Below are 16301 nucleotides of genomic sequence, written 5' to 3'. Positions count from 1 at the left end.
CAAGTGCATCCTTTTATTTTCATTTTGGGAAATGTACATGGTGGAGGTCACACTTTCAAAAGCTGGTTTTCATACATGCAAGATAGGGGTTTGCAAGCATGCAGGTTTCTAGTCCACTGTAGAGTTCCAAACTGACTTGTGAACTTCAACTCCCAGAATTCCCCAGCCAGCATAACAGCAGTTCACTCATAAATCATAAAAGTCATAAATCACATTTTTTTAGTGCCGTTGTAAGTTGGAACAGTCACTAAACAAACGGTTGTAATTTGAGGATTCCCTGCAATTCTACGGGGAACGTGCTGGACCTACAAAGCACATGGCCATCCAAACTTGCAAGGAGAGGCATCAAGTCTTTGAGGGCCCCGGGGGGGGGGATATACTCCCCCCCCACACACTCTCTCACATGGTTTTGTTTGAGTGAGAATCCCAGAAATAAGAACCATTCGGACATTTTTCTTCCCTAAAAGATGAAATTTCCCAGGCCGAGAAGTCTGGGATTCTTTCCAAGAGCATCGGCCCAGCAGGCTCTTCCTTGCTTCCCACGTGGAAGGGCTTGATGGTGGCTCTCAGATCAGGAACTGTTTTTCCACCAAGGTCTTCTCTGCTAGATTTCGCCTTCCAAGCGTGTCACGTGCCACTTGCACAAGCTGAAACACAGATGGGCCTCTGTTTGTCCTTGGTGCAGTGGACCCTCGTCCTCCCTCTCTCCAGTATGGTCAGGAAAAAGCCAATTAAGTCTCAAGGAGAACCGCCTCGCTAGACTACTGGCCCTGTTTACTGAGTGCCATGCTAAGCTGGGGTTGGCAGCTCTGTGTCAGCGGGCACGGCTGGCTGGGATGCGTGCCAACTGCACATAAAGTCATTTCACAGCTTCCTCAATTCACACATGTCATTCCAGGCCAGATTGCCAGATTCAATCTCACTTCTTATTGAAGCCCTTAACGCTCCCGGGAGTTGCATTATCACTCACACACACACGCACAGCACAGCAGCCGATCTTCCGATGAATTAAAAGCAAACTTTGGGGGACCAAACCTTATCTTCCTCATGCTACATCGTGCGTAATTTTAAGAAAACAAAAGGAAATGGCATTTTCTTACTATTTCCTCTCTATCTAGACATTTTTTTACCTTCTGCACGGCAAAGGTAACAACTGCTGAGAGCACAAAATTCTGTGCCCCCAAATCCACAGCGCAGAACAGGAGGGTTTCAAAGAGAAGGAGCAATAATTCGTGGCCGTAGAAGAGCGTCCGGCTGAACAACGCACCGTCATCTGAAGGAGAAAGTCGCCAGAGCCAAGGTCAGACTATCATGTAGGATCATTCTGAGGGTTCAACCTCACCTCCAGCTACAGCCTGGATCGTGTGAGCCAGTCCTTAAGAGCTAGATCCCATCGGAAGGTGCATGGTGAGTACCGTTATAAAGAATTGAGAGGTCTCCCGGCTCCTGAAATTCCAGGTCCATGACCCTCTCGGAGAAAAACTTGTCCTTCACTATGTAGTCCATATCTTTATATCTCTAAAGGGTGGGGACAGAATGAGAAGTGGTTAGAGAAAGGACCGATTAAAAGGGAAGCGGTCCTAGAGAGAGAACAGCTTGTTCAGAGTAGACATAATAAGAGCTGCTCTATTATGCTTCATTGCACATCAGCCAGATGCTTAGATTGGATTTGGCAGTTTTATCCACCCACTGAGTCCTTCCCAAGGATCTGGGGTTGGGAGGTGTGGTTATTTGATGGGATTAAAGGTCTCCCCAGGGATGTAACATTCCACGTCAAGCTGCCTTTTGCAATTGACTGATGCTGATTTTGTCAATTATTGGGTCAATATGATGATGATGATGATTATTCCTTTCTTCTCCCTCAAGGATGTTTCAGAAAGAGTCTCATTCTTCTGGAGTGGGTGGCCATGATAAGTGGGTCAAATTAAATTAATAAAATGAACTCTAATACATTTTTTTTAAAAAAAAGAATTTTGGTGACAAGAGAATGATAACAAAGTAAAATTCCAACTGGCTGTAACAGGGCAGTTTGCACGATGTCTAAGAATCCCGTTGACCACCTTTGGCGTCTGTTGACTTGGACTTGACAGTGTTCTCCTCAAACCACAGTTAGAGCCCTTTTCTGGCTGCTCAGCTCAAGAGAGCGACAGAGTGAGCCAAGTCCCTGGAAGGAGCTTAGCCAAACGTGGCTGAAGACTCACGTGTTCCAAGAAGGACACCAGGAACCAGTTCAGCGCATGGTAGCCTTTCAGCCTCAGCTCGTGGAGATCAGGGCGACTTTGGAGTCCTCTCTGGTGCTGCAAGGAGAACATTCATAAAAGTTCAAGCCTGGCCCCTGGTAGGCACCGGTGAAAAGGAGGGGGGGGGAACGGACTTATTTTACTTGGCTCTTCCCTTCGGCAGCAGAAATGTCAGCTCCATTTTCACCTGCCTGTGCTTGAGAACTCATCTCCAGCCGCAGAGGGAGTTTTCAATTAGAATTTGAAGTAGAAAGTGAGAAAATAGGAGGGCTACACTCAGCCGTTGTTCCTTGAAGGAGCTAAACTCAGGAAGTTCAGCCAGGGTTCACTTCTAAGAAGTAAAAAAATAACAGGGTTTCGTGGCACCCAATGAGCGAGATAGATTTATTTATAGGAGCATCTGTTTCTGTGGTTGGCTACTCAAGCTTCAAGAGGTCCTCTTAGGCCACGAACTCTCTGCCACAATAAATCCAGTGTTAAATGCTTCTTTGTTCAGCTGGGAATTGCTATTTTTCTCTCTGATCACCCTTGACAAAAAAACATGCCCAAGATTTTTGGCACTTTTTATCACTTTTCTCAGTGGTCTCAGGATCTTTTCATAGCTCTAACTTGCAGCAATCCCCACCACTGAATGAGGGTGAATGGAGCTACTGTGCCTTTAGGTAGAAGCTTCCGACTTATTGTTTCAGGCTAGCTGCTCCCTCACCCTAAACACGAATAATCGATTGCTAATTAATTAGCACTACTCTCCCCAGAAGTGCGTCAGAACTGCTTTTGCAACAATTTTGTTCCCTATTTAATATGAAGTATTACAAAGAAGCAGCTTCTAGTCCATATGGCATGGGGTTCGCTTCTAAGGTAACTTTGAAAGAACTTGCTGGCCTACAGAGATAAAAGGATTATGAGTTCACCAGTACGACAAAATGGGTGTCGTTGCATCACAATGTTTGCATCTTATGTCCAGGCATGACACCATGGGCATAACAAAAGGCAGGTGATGACACAATATTGCAATTCATGTTTCCTTAGTGGCATCTACAGCTTCCCCCTTGCAGATAGCCAAGGAGAAAAAACATTTTATGCTTTTATGCTTCAAGACAGATTTGGTTCACTGGGAATTTCTCAGCCTTTTGGCTAAGATCAACTGCGTGGAACTCCTGGCCCCTCGTCTCTGGCATTTAAGGAAGCGGGCCTTATGAGATGGATCGCCGAGCCTCTCTGCCGTGAAGGATGGGTAAATCATTCTTAAGGATGCTTGTGCAGCATTTCTGAAAAGCAATTAAGAAGAAAATAATGCAAGATCTGCTACCTCCGTTAATGAGAGGAGGATTCGGTCATAGAAGGTCCGCATCCGGTCAGTGAGAAGCACTTCGAAGGTCTGAACCTCAGAGTTAGCCTCCAAACCCCTCAGGGGACAAAGGTTATCCTGGGGAAAAAACCAACAGGAAGGGAAAAGTTACAGTGGAAACACATGAGTACACTAAAGATGTCTATATTTACCACTTCCCTAGTCCTCGCTTCAGTTTTGCAGATTTAAATTCTGGGACTCGTAAGTTGGAAACTTTTTGCTCAGTGAAAGAATCCAGACTAAAGTATCCGTAAGAGCTGGCTGTTTAGCCTTGTTCTGCTGTTCATCTGCTTTTAACACTGAGAATTTTTTCCTAATATTTAGCCCACATTGGCCTTCCTCTGACTGCTATTCTGCATCTTGCGCTTGTATAATTGAAAGAGATGACACATAAAGAAGATTGGAGGAGGAGGAGGAGGAGGAGGAGGAGGAGGAGGAGGAGGAGAGAGGAGAATAAACCCAGATGTTTTCTGGAATCAACACTGTTGGCTGAGAAGACAACTGCCCTGCAGCTGGTGCTTCAGAGAAGAAAACGATTCCTCTTCCCAATTCCTTGCTACATCCTGATGGCTACCAAGAAGCCCCAAGTCGGTCACTCTGGAAGAGCGAGATAAATTCAGGGAGACCAACCACTGCTCGCTGTTATGATGGCTCTGGTGGTGAGAAGAAGCAGGAGGAGACAAGAATGCTAATAGGTTGGCCATTCTCTTTGAACACTTCTATGCAGTTGGACCACAGATGAATCCTTCCCGTTGTCGGAAGGAGCAAGGAGAAGACCACCTGTCTTCAACTGAAGGACCAAGCTGCAGGTAACCTCCAGCCACATTCACCTTGAGAAGGACCCAAGACAATGACACAGTCCTGCAAGGGTTTGTTAGAAAGAGAAGCCTCCACGCCACGTGATGAAGGACCAAAGAACAGAAGCCAGGGTTACCTCCTCTTTCCTGAGATAAGAGAGCATTGTGTCCAGATTCACATCAGCATGTCCGTGGATGCTTCTCCCGTGGATGTAGAATCCGTAGCACCTGTGTGTCAAGATGAATACGGATACCTGCAGGGATTACAAAGTAAGGTCCATATTACTGGGAAACAAGGACACTTCCAAATGCATCTGGCTTATTTTAAGAATTAACACATTTCCCCCCAGGTTGGCTTGGAACACCTTTTAAAAACTAGCCTATAAAGCAATGTTTAAAAAATGTTTAAAAAAATAGCTCAGAGCAAAGCCTAAAACTTGCATCAGAATCCCTCAGGTTAGCAATTAAAAGCAGCCACAAATCAGCTGAAACTGGCTTAAAAAATGAAATAATTTCTTAATGAACATTCGGCCACTTAAAAAGTGCAAATTAAGACATCCTGAAGGGCAAATTAGCCTCGCACTGCATACATGGGGGTGGGAGCCCCCAATTATGAAATTACTTGTTCAGCTAGAACTCCCCATGCCCTCATTATTACCGCATTATTAATAGTTGCAGTACATCGTAACTGCCCACTTTTTTTAGAAATGTAAAAGTAGGTTGCAAATCTTTGTCTGAGCCGAGATCTGACATTAAAAGGTGGAAAAGAAGGTAGCTCTAAAGGAAGGGATGGGTAAGAGAAGCGCAGAAAAGAAGAATCCAGAATCTAGTTTCAGCTCAGATCTTCTCATCCAGATGTGTGCACATGTTTGCTCTCAGGATTGTCAGCAATGGCCATGGCTGACAGGGGAGCCCTGGGAATCTAAGTCTCCACGTTGGGGAACCCACGATCTGGTGCATGGGTGTGACTCACATTGCTCAAGGAACAAAGGTCGATGAACTGATGAATCTTGTCCTCCACAAAACGTTGATATAACCCAACGGACAGCAACATCTGGAACAGAACCAAGAATACGGGAGGAATTGCAAGGCAGGTCAACTTCCCGCAAGAATCCAGAGATCCTTCTTGCAAACATCCTGCTGGCTTCTTCCAATCAACTGGAACAAGTCAATGCAGGTTGGAATACCACCTAAGAATATCTTTTGCATCATGAAAATGCTGCATGAAAGGTGAACAAAGGGGCGAACAGACAGAATTTAGGAAAGTAGAGTGAGGCCTATTTTTTCCCTCAACATTTGCAACTCTTGAACATGGTTAGGCCATCATCTATCCTCCATCCTTTGTCCTAGGCGCTATTTATTTTCTTGTGGAGATAGGAAGGGCTTCTGAAGACATTGTTTTACATGGAATGGAGCACTTTTTTCTGCAACAGGATGATATGGAAATATTCTCTTTGTCTTTTTGGAGGGGAGGGGAGGAGAGGAGAACCTGCACAATGGCCACCACCAGCCAAACAGAAGCAGCAATCCCAAAACGAAGAATTGGGCTCCAGGGAGCTTGGTAAGCATTTGGCTCAGGCTGCAGACTGACATTCAGGTCTCTTGATGCGAGGTTTTTTAGCCCCACCACCTGTGGATGAAAAGAAGCCAACATCACTCCCACATGGAGACACCTTCTCTTCATCTATGCTCACTGGGTGGGTTATTCTCATTCTTAACTGTAACATGAGATTAATAGTGCACAACTATACAGTTTGTGCTGAAAACGTTGGGCTAGGAAAGGAAATCAAGTTATTTTAGGTGGCTTCCCAAGGGGATTAGACAAGGACATGAAGGAGAAATGGGCTGTTGGTCCACCCAGGATTTTCCTAAGAGGATGGAGAAGAAAAGCCACCAGAACAGGCCAGTGGGAACAGGAGCTTCTGCCATCAAGATGAGATTCCAACTTTCTCTCCCTGTCTCTCATCCAGCTCACTCTCCAGACCAGCAGATGTCTGCATGCCTGCAGAATCTTTCTCAGGACAGAAATCAGTTGGCCCTCCTGGGTCTTGCACTGACCTCCAAAACCAACAAAACCGCAAACAGCTGAAGCGAAGGATGCACCTTCCTGTGCGTCTGGATTTCATTCCACTCATTAGCGATCAGAAAAGTCCTCCAGGCACTCACTGACGAGGCTGGACCTCCTAGAACAGGGTGGGGTGGAGAGTGGGGGGAATGCACAAGCAAGCAAACAAACAATGAGCTTTATTGGTGGCCTCTGCATGCGCCTCTCCGGTGTTTTTTGACCAATTGCAAAGCTTGGCACTCTGGAGACTCCTGGCGCTTTTGCTGTATGCTCATCTGCCTCTCCAACAGCAAATAATACAATGCAGCTCAGTTGGCTTCCCAAAAGGGTTGGAGAAATTCAAGGCTCTCCCCCTCATGGGATGAGGCCCCCTCGGTGGGCCCCTGGAAGAACAGATGGCCAAGGATCCAATCCAGCAGGGCAGGGCTGGTGTTCTCGACCTGAAGTGCACCGCTTGCTCCTCTGCTGGTTTCCCAGCAGCCGTTGGGATGATTTAGTGGTGTGGCTAGTCGCACGAGTGATACCACCAAACGGCTGTGTGATGTAACACTGCCCTTGTTTGGAAGCAAGCCAAAGCTTTGGATCTTTGGGGAAATCTTTCATTCAGGATAAGAGCAGGTGTCCTGGGTCAGACCTTCTCGCTCCATCAGCAGGAGAAACCCCAGGTGATAGGAGCAAATCTTTCTGCTGGAGATTTGTTCACAAAAGGAGGAAGACGAAACGACACTCTCTTTGGATCACCCATGAAATGAACAAGATATAACCAAAGCAATGATAAATGATCACCTTTCATTTTTGATTTTTCCTTCGGCTTCTCCCAGTCGATCAGGAAAATGGAGACCGTGAGCTGGGTGATCAGCAGATGTAGGAGATCCAGGCTCTGGAACAAAAGCATCCACAGGGAATTTTGTCTCTGGATATGGAGATACGCTCTGCAGAGCTTAAGAACGTGACCTCTCTTACGGTCATTTGCAAATCCTACACCCTGAGTATCTTCCAAAGAGGAGCAGAGCTCATGCTTAACTCAAATGCCTCACACTAAGCCAATGGAAATTTGCACAAGGGCCCAGGTCTTCCTGAGCACTAAACCCCTTCCTCTTGGGTCAGATTATGAGCGTGACAGATGAGCAATCCTGGCAACAGGTAGTAGAGGGTTCTGTCCTTGAAGAGGACAAGGATCGGTTACTTTCAACTGTTGCCAAGAAAACAAAATGACACAACAGCCATGCGGCCGTCAAAAGTTAAGCTGGACTTGGCAGGAGTTAAGAAGGGCAAATAAAATCAACAGCGCCACAAAGAATTAAGCTGTGGTGGCGGGGGTTCTCTATTACGAGAGGCTTTTTTTTCACCTTGCAAAATCATTGGGATTTTTCATCTATTAGTCAGTTCTCAGGCTACTGCAGTTCCAGGCAACGCATCGTAAAATATGGCTTGATGGAAAAGGTTAAAAAAAATCAACTCACTTTTGATCTGACTATGAAGGCTGCCTGCAGCCATCCTGAACTGTAGATTTGCATGACAAAAGTCACCATGTCATCCTCTCCAATTTTCTTGCGGGGAAGTCCCATCAAGCCAGCTTTAAAAGCACTCCAGCAGTGTTTCTCAACCTTGGCAAGATTAAGGCGTGTGGACTTCAACTCCCAGAATTCCCCAGCCAACCATGGGAGTTGAATTCTGGAAGCTGAAGTCCACACGTCTTAAGCTTGCCAAGGTTGAGGAAGACTGCTCTAGAAAATGAAAGTTCTCCAAGATATAATGCCCCAAAAACACCAGGTTTCTCACGCAAGCTCTTTCCAACCTCTTACCTTCAAAATCAGAGCACCCAATGCATAGATTATAAAGTTGGTTTCTGCTTGGCTACCAGCAGCTGGGAGTGTAATTTCCACAGTAGAAAACTGCTGACCCTATAGAAGAAAAGGCAAAACAGACGAGATCTTTCTGCTTGTGAGGTTCTGTATCCCTCAGCACAAACATTATTATTATTCTTGTTGTTAGCAGAATTCCCTTCCTCTTGAAGAAGGAAGCCCCAATCTGTGCACCAAAGCCATAAATGCAAGATTCACTAAAAATAATTAAAAATAAACCAATGGAACACTGGGTGCATGAACACCTGCGCACACCTCCACAGATCCTTACTTTACCTTGAAAGCGATCAGCCAGTAAACGCCAATTCCCAAGGTGACCATGAAAAAGACATTTGCCAGAGAGCCAACCAAGCAAGCAAAGAATTTCAATATGGTCTGAAAATAAAATAAAAAATTTAACAGAAATAAAAATCTGAATCAAGGGAGGCCGGTGTGAAGAAAAAGCAATTTTGTACCACCTTGTTTCTTTGTTTTAAACACCTGGCAAAGTCTAAGCAAACACAGCTGATGTCTCCAGTGAACTCCCAAATTCTGAGAGGTGACCCATTTCCCAGAAGCTCAAGAGCAAAAAGTGAATTTCGCCCTTACCGTCAAACCGATATTTTGCAGACGAGATCGCCGGGCCCAGCTGCTGGTTTCCAACAAAGCATAGAGGACAGCGAGGAACCCCAGCACCCCAAAGGCAATCTGTGCACAGACAACGTGTGTGTCATTCCCAGCAGAATGGACAATAGGCAGAATGTCTTGACATAAATTAAGCTGCCTCCCACAGCTATTTTGGATATGCAAGACCATCCCTAAAAACCTCCAAAAGCATCTTTTGGGAACGAGCGGATTAAAAGAGGAGATGGTTCAATCGCCTTTCTTCAAGCTAGAGGCCTTCCAGATGTGTGGACAACCAGCAGTCCACAAACAACGCAGCCTGACTGTCTATTCCAGAAGTTCCAGAATTCTAGAAGAATTCTAGAAGAAACCCAAGCTTTCTAGAAAGCCTACAGGGTGAGGAAACGTGATATGGGCAAAAGGGTTGAAAGCATCTTCCTGGTGGGGCTGTTTTTGCCAAAGAGATGGGGCCATTCTCTTAGCGAGGAGAATACATGCTCTTCACGGAACATGACCTATTGCAATGAAGACCTTTGCAGAACCTGAAGGACCAGCAGTTTTAATGTAGGATGGTGTCCACTCTCTACAGCTCAAATGGCCACGGCTTTTATCTTCTTTCCACCATTTGTCTATGCAGCAAAATCACCCCCCAAAACCCTTAAATGTTCAACAGACAGTCCAAAAATCTTGCTTACATCCGTTGCTAGCTGAGCTGATCCAGGCCTCTGAATGTAGGAGACTGAAAATGACACCTGGAAAATCAAGCAGCAAAATAACATTGTCCACAAAGCTGAAGAGCAGGGAAAGGTGGAAGCCAGGGGTGAAGGGAAGGAAGAAATCCACGCACATCCCAACCTGCCATGGGAGCAGATCCACCTCTGCTTCTGGATCTGCAGATTATAAAGTCGAGGGCCATTCCCACCACACGGACTCACCTGGGCAGCTCCCGTGAGAGGGTATGTTGCGTATCTGACTGTCAAGGAGAAAGGTGGGTCTTCCCCAGGAGCAGTGGTTGGTAGGTGGACACTGCAAAAGCCAGGAAGAAGAATGGAGGTTGGTTTTGAAGGAAGGAGGGCTGGAGAAGAACTGGAGGAGGAAGCCACTAAGATGAACACTGCCTCTTGAGCTTCTGGGCAGCTCCTGACACAGGGGTATTTAGGGTACCAGCAAGGTGACATGTCTGCCAGGTAGATGCAGTGGACGTTTGTATTCACTGCTATGCAAAAGGGTATCTGAGAGAGAATAAGGACAGGCTCATTTTACAAACTAGCCAAGTATTCTTTCTCCTCCCCCACCCCCACTTTTTTCCCTTCATTTCTCCATTCTCTCTCCCGCATTTCTAGTGAAGGAGAGTCCACCAGCAGCTATTATTTCCCAACAACTTCCCAAATTCTTCCCAATTTCCAACCAAAATCTGCTTCCCTGTGATTTGAGTCATTGCTTTTTCTTCCGTCTTCTGGAACAATTTGACCTTGTCTTCTCCACCAAAGTCCTTCAGATGCTTGAAGATGGCCATCAGTCTCCCCACCATCTTCTCTTCTCCAGGCTAAACTTACCCAACACCTTCAACTGTTCCTCCTCAGATTTTCCTGCCATCTTGCTGATTCTTCTCTAGGCATTTACTTCAATGTCCTTTGTAAAGTGTGGTTGGCCCTAGGCAACCTCTGCCCTTAATCAGGCCTCGGAAGATGGTATTTATTTATTTTTTACCTGAGAAGCAAATCCTTTGCCAAGGTCACAGACTCTGGAGCATTTGACAAATTCCCTTTTCGGCTTGATAGCCCGTCGACCAAAAAGAATCTCCGGAGCGCTTGACTCAACGGGGGTGCTAACCATCAAAACAAGATGCAAGGAGAAAGACTTTAGCAAAGGTGCTGGAGTTGTACTTTCAACACAGTGTACAAAACTGAGCAGAACAGCTTTGGAGAAGTTGTTTAATATCAGTAAGGTCGGGGGGGGGTCAAGATATTTTGCAGGGGCTGAAATGAAACTGCAAAGCTGAACCTCCAAGGCACGTTCAGACCTGGCATGGACGGACAAAGCTTGCTGCAAGCACTTTGGTGTCTGCATTTCTACGGATTGTTGGAAAAGGCTGGGCTTGGGAAGGGAAACCTTTGCAGCCTTCAGAGAAGAGGGAAAGACGAGATTAATGAATGAAGCCAAGTTCCCAGAAATAAGGAAACAAAAAAAGGGTTCCAGCAAATGCCTTAAGGGATCGTGTAGATTTTAATGACAATTTGAAGACCGTGCCTTTGGTCTAACCCAGAAAACCCCGGAGGATTGCTTTACCTTGATGGTTTGTTACCATTGTGGGATTGCTTATAGGAATGGGCCATAGCTGGGTGTTCCCCTTCTCATCTTCGAACTGCAAAAACATCTCATAGAAGATGGGTTCTGGAGTCCTTTGAAGCAGGGCAGAGACTTCAAGGGTGCACTACAAAAAGTAAAGATCAGGTGGAAACCGTGCAGTTGCCTTTCCTGGGCCAAAGAGATCTGTTTAAGCCACATGTCTGGAGCTGCTCTATTAGTTAATCATTTGAAAAGAAGCCTCCAAATCCAGGACAGACTGCAATCTGTTACTCGGAACGGGTTTCCACGAAAACCCTAGGATTTGGCAGATGACCTATGGAAACAGCTGATGACCTTCAAGATCTGCTGGGGTAACCAGTTGGACCCCTATCTCTGAAAGCCACCAAGATTAAATCAAGAGAATCTCACTCCTATTGGTGACATGTCTGGTTAGATCTCTCCAAACTCCAAAATGGGATCCTACCCACCAAGAACCAATTCCACAGGTTAAACTGAAGCAGAGGCATTGCTTACAGACTGACTGTATGTGGTTCCCAAGAGGAAAGCTGCATCCAGGGCCTTCTGGCTGTTCGGACAGAGCTAAATGGAGCAAAGAGAAAAGATGATACAACCATTTTTAAGTATTTTAAATGGGAAGGAAGGAAGGAAGGAAGGAAGGAAGGAAGGAAGGAAGGAAGGAAGGAAGGAAGGAAGGAAGGAAGGAAGGAAGGAAGGAAAAGAAAAAGCAGCAGAAGGGATAATCTTAGTCTATCTTTTCATCTGGCATTGTGAGAAGTGCTGCTGCTTGCAGGGACCACATTTAAAGATGAAAGTAATTTGTTTACCTGCAATGTTGCTCCTTTTACTTCCTGCCAACCCAGGAACTTTCCCCGGACATCGTACTGAATGAGCTTGAAGTCAGTCTGTAGAAAAGAATAACCAATCCCATGGGACTAGGTCATGCGTTTTAAGAAGCTCTCCCTGGCTCACCAAGTTAGTCCAAAGGTCTGAGCTAACATGTCTGGTTGGTTGAAACAGCCACAGCTATTCAGGCTGGCTGGGGAATTCTGGGAGTTGAAGTCCACCCATCTGAAAGTGGTCAGTGTTAGCAAACATTTGGGGGAGGAACAGGACACACGCGCAGCTTTTCTGGATCTGCTTCAACTTGCCTTCAAGTGCTTCCCAAAAGCCACAGAAGGAAAAGGTCCGGTGTCGCTCCCATACCAAATCTTTGGGAGGTCTTGGCTCCTGAAAAGAAAACCCACTCATGCTTTGCAGAAGATGGCAAGTGCTCCTGCCGGAAACAAAGGCTCCACAAAACCCAGTTGGATCCTCTGAAGAGACGAGGGGATCACAGGGGTCAGATAGAAGCCAGAGAAACGTCACAAAGTCACTGCACCAGAGATGCACCATTGGTGTCCTTCGCAGGATGTGTAGGACGCCCACTGCTCTCTGAGATGTCACTTGTCAACCATCCCATTTGGCACATTTGACAAAAGAAACTCCCGGCTCTTTAGAATGACCAAGAGTGTAGCTTTATGGAAAGATCCATCTAGGCCAGGGGTAGGCAACCTTGGCTCTTTTATGACTCGTGGACTCCCAGAATTCCTGAGCTGAGGGAAAAGGGAGTTTCCAAGCTGAGCCATGCTGGCTCAGGAATTCTGGGAATTGAAGTCTACGAGTCATAAAAGAGCCAAGGTTGCCTACCCCTGATCTAGGCCCAGTACAAGCAAAGTCTGGGATTTTCCCACAAAAACTCCCATAGGTAAAACCCCTTTTTCCCCTCTGGGCCATCCGGAGTTCATCCATTGCCAATTGAGTTCAGTTCTTTTGTTATGGGGAAGCAGTTCTGCAAAGCTCAATGTATCCCATGACATAACTTGACCTTGGTGGATAATGTCTCTCCGGCAAAAGAAGGCTCTTGAGCATTCCGTAGCCCTCCCCCCCTCCCCATGAATTCACACATCCCCCTCCCATTTCTGTTTGGCAAAATCTGAGCCAGCCGGAATCAGATGGAGCCAAGTCACTTTTGACACCACCCCTTGGAGCTGGATAACCAGAGCTGGCGTTACTTACTTGGCCTTGGTGTAAAGATCATAAGGCCTGGTTTGCAAAGAGAAAGCTCTGAGGATGACCATGTTGGTGAGCATTTGACAAGCTGTTGCATTGCAGGTGTTCTAAGGCGAGTGAAAGAAAGCATTGGATGCAGGTAACTGAGGCCTGGACAGCAGGTACAATAGGCGGACTTCAGACCATTTTGGTGCAACTCTTTGTAAAATTAAACCCTTTCACAAGTTACTAGCTTTCCTCTGCTGGACCCTGGATCCCACATCAAGGTTACAACCGTTAAAAAGAAAAAGAAAAAAAAACAGTTGGCCAGGGGGTTAAATACGGTCACACGGAGCTACCTACCAGGGTTTGCATACCACAACCGCATGCTGACATGTGAAAAAGAAGGTTGGAAGTCATTCGTATATATTATTATAGGGTTTTTTGTCCTTTTTCTTTTCTTGCACTATTTTTCCCCTTTTTTGTCTTCTGGGAAAATTCTTAATAAATAAAAAAATTAAATCAAAGCCATCAACTCCCCACTTGGTACAGCAAGGAGATGCAGCATAAATCTACCCACCTCACATGCTAGGAAGCTCCCGTCAAGAAAGTCAGATTCCCAGAGGGTGCCAGGTGGAACACTGCTCTGTAGAGAAGGGGAGAGAAAGATCATGTTTGATAGCAGTCTTCCAATATTTGAGGGGCTGCCACAGAGAAGTGGGGGTCAACTTATTCTCCAGAGCACCTGAAGGCAGGACAAGAAACAACGGTTGGAAACTAAGCAAGGAGAGAAACAACCTAGAAATGAGGAGAAATTTACTGACTGTGAGAACAATTAAACAGTGGAACAGCTTGCCTCCAGAAGTTGTGGGTGCTTCATCACTGGAGGCTTTTAAGAACAGATTGGACAACCGTTTGTCCGAAATGGTCTAGGGTTTCCTGTTTGAACAGGGGGTTGGACTAGAAGACCTTCAAGGTCCCTTCCAACTTTGTTATTCTGTTAATGTTTCTGCCTGCATCTCCGAGAAAGAACCAAAAAGATGTGCTCTTACGCAACCGGGGCATGGAAGACGAGGGGGTTCTCCACTTGACTCTTTCGATCCAGGCTTGCAAACACAACTCAAACCTACAAGGAGGAAAACTGAATCAAGACTGTGCTTCTAGAAGCTACTTGCTCACTGTACAAATCTCAGGAGTTCACTCAAAACATCGATGTGCACTGCAGCCAATTCTGCAGTGAGTAGGTGAACTTTAGCATTTCAAAGAAATCAGGAATTCTGGGAGTTGAAGTCCTCACATCTTCAAGTTGATTGAAAAACGCTATTGTACAGCACATCTGTAATACACCAGCTACTGGCACCAGTGCATTCTTTCAATGGGTATTCCCCACCGTGTGCCTGCTTACTCTCTTGTAATCCCTTTCTCTCCATGAATGTAAATACAAACATAAATTCCCTTCATGTGAATTATCCCAGCAGCGGGGTTAGCATTCCAAGTGGAGAAAAGGAAAGCAGAGTTGGGGGTCAAGGGATTATGACCATTTTGCTTAGCGATGGAAATGACAGTCCCAATTCTTGTTGCCAAAGGACTACTTGTACACTTGCAGAATATATAGAAAACACTCTGGGGCTCAAGCTACAGGAACAGTGAAACACGTCTCTTATTACTGAGTGAATGTTTTTACATAAGCGAAGTAGCAGGAAAGGGGAGGCAAGCAAGAATGAGATTGCAGCAGGATCCTGCCACAAATCAAAAGCGTTCCCCTGCAAGTCTGCAATTAGCCATGGCACATAATTTCATGCTCACTGCACAGCCCCAAGGACACCCTCGTGATGCACCAATGCACTCCTTTCTGCAGATCTGGCATTTTGCTGGCTGTAAACACGAGGACGGCTAATAACTCATTAAAGCTTCTCTTTCTGCAGCTTCTTCACAAAAGGGAAAGTAGGTGGAATTTTTCCAAGGGCCAGTGCTTCCCCCCACATGGCTCCTAAATTGCCATTTTCCCCGTTGGACATCTCCTTCCCTTTCCCTGTCCCAGCCCCCCCCCCCCTCGTCCAGCCGTTCACACTCACCCTCAGGACTCGGGCTCAGCTCTGGGCTGCAGAAGCCGCACTGACCACTCTGAAGGTTGAAGAATTTGTGGGGCCCACATTTTTCAGGAAGGCTGGAGGCGGCGGGCCCGTTCCTTACACCCAGCGTGGGGCACTGCAGGGTATTGAGAAACAGCAGAAAAAAGGGCACAGAGCTTTCCAAAATTGGCATTTTGGAGGGAGCCCGCAATGGGGGTTAGTGCGGTTCACTCCCCACAGATTGATCCTCTGTGGGGAGGGGGAGAGAAGATCAGGAGAGCCTACCACACGGAGGCAGAAATTCTGCTTTTGTGTCAACCCAGGTGTATCCGTAGTAACCAAACACAGGTGTGGCTTCTTAGGAGCTGAAGCGAGGTTCCCAGCTTTGACTCACCTGCGGTTTTAACTTCTGGGCACTGTCTGTGGTCAGACTCGGTCACGGAGACAAGTCACAAGGGGATCTTGGCTCAAGACTAAGGAATCACGGTAGATAAGCACTATCCATGCCAGGGTCAAGACGGCAGTGAATAGGCAAAGGAAGGCTGGACTTGTGATTTATGAGGTTGGCAATAAGGAAGAATAGAATAGGAAAAGAAAGCAGTGATGGTTTAACCTCAGAGAAAGTGGATAAAGTTCAAAGGCATTTATAGCTACTGTAAAGATCTTTTTCTATTTCTTTTCGTATGGATCTCCTTTCTCATAAGTGTGAGGACCAGGGCTTTTTTTGTCATAGAACGCTCAGAACGGAGTTCCGGCACCTTTTTTGGGTGGAACCTTGTAGGGTAGGCAAGGCGGGCTGTATAACATATGTGAGTTCCGGCACCTTTTTCTTTTACAAAAAAAGCACTGGTGAGGACCCTTTGTAAGTCGCTTTTTTCCAGTGCCATTGCAACTCTGAATGATGGCTAAATGAATGGTTATAAGTCAAGGATTACTTGTATTTTAAAAAAGAGGAGAGAACAGCACAGAAGAC

General features: G+C 46.1%; 1 protein-coding gene across 1 annotated transcript; it reads right to left on the bottom strand.

The window, feature by feature from the left end:
* Positions 1-2: 2 nt before the first annotated feature.
* LOC308672603 (meckelin-like) lies at positions 3-15558 on the bottom strand. Its single transcript, XM_081335647.1, has 24 exons — positions 15332-15558; positions 14309-14382; positions 13837-13902; positions 13284-13384; positions 12377-12455; positions 12053-12130; positions 11742-11807; positions 11208-11352; positions 10629-10746; positions 9854-9944; positions 9614-9670; positions 8904-9002; positions 8592-8690; positions 8256-8354; positions 7237-7330; positions 6444-6568; positions 5875-6015; positions 5359-5439; positions 4523-4639; positions 3550-3666; positions 2202-2297; positions 1416-1518; positions 1131-1273; positions 3-647 (listed from the first exon to the last, which is right to left on the bottom strand). The coding sequence occupies exons 1-24, from the start codon at positions 15519-15521 to the stop codon at positions 567-569; spliced, it is 2460 nt and encodes an 819-aa protein (XP_081191773.1). The 5' UTR covers positions 15522-15558; the 3' UTR covers positions 3-566.
* Positions 15559-16301: the final 743 nt, after the last annotated feature.

This window comes from Vipera berus, assembly GCF_964194415.1.
Source record: "Vipera berus genome assembly, chromosome: 10".
NCBI classification, from domain to species: Eukaryota; Metazoa; Chordata; class Lepidosauria; order Squamata; family Viperidae; genus Vipera; species Vipera berus.
This window is presented reverse-complemented; position numbering and strand designations above follow the sequence as displayed.

Coding starts and splice junctions, on each gene's coding strand:
- LOC308672603 (XM_081335647.1), bottom strand. CDS start 15,521: ATGCCAATTTTGGAAAGCTCTGTGCCCTTTTTTCTGCTGTTTCTCAAT. Junction 10,747..11,207: donor AATGGTAACAAACCATCAAG/GTAAAGCAATCC, acceptor TTTGATGGTTAG/CACCCCCGTTGAGTCAAGCG. Junction 5,440..5,874: donor TGGTGGTGGCCATTGTGCAG/GTTCTCCTCTCC, acceptor GTTCTGTTCCAG/ATGTTGCTGTCCGTTGGGTT.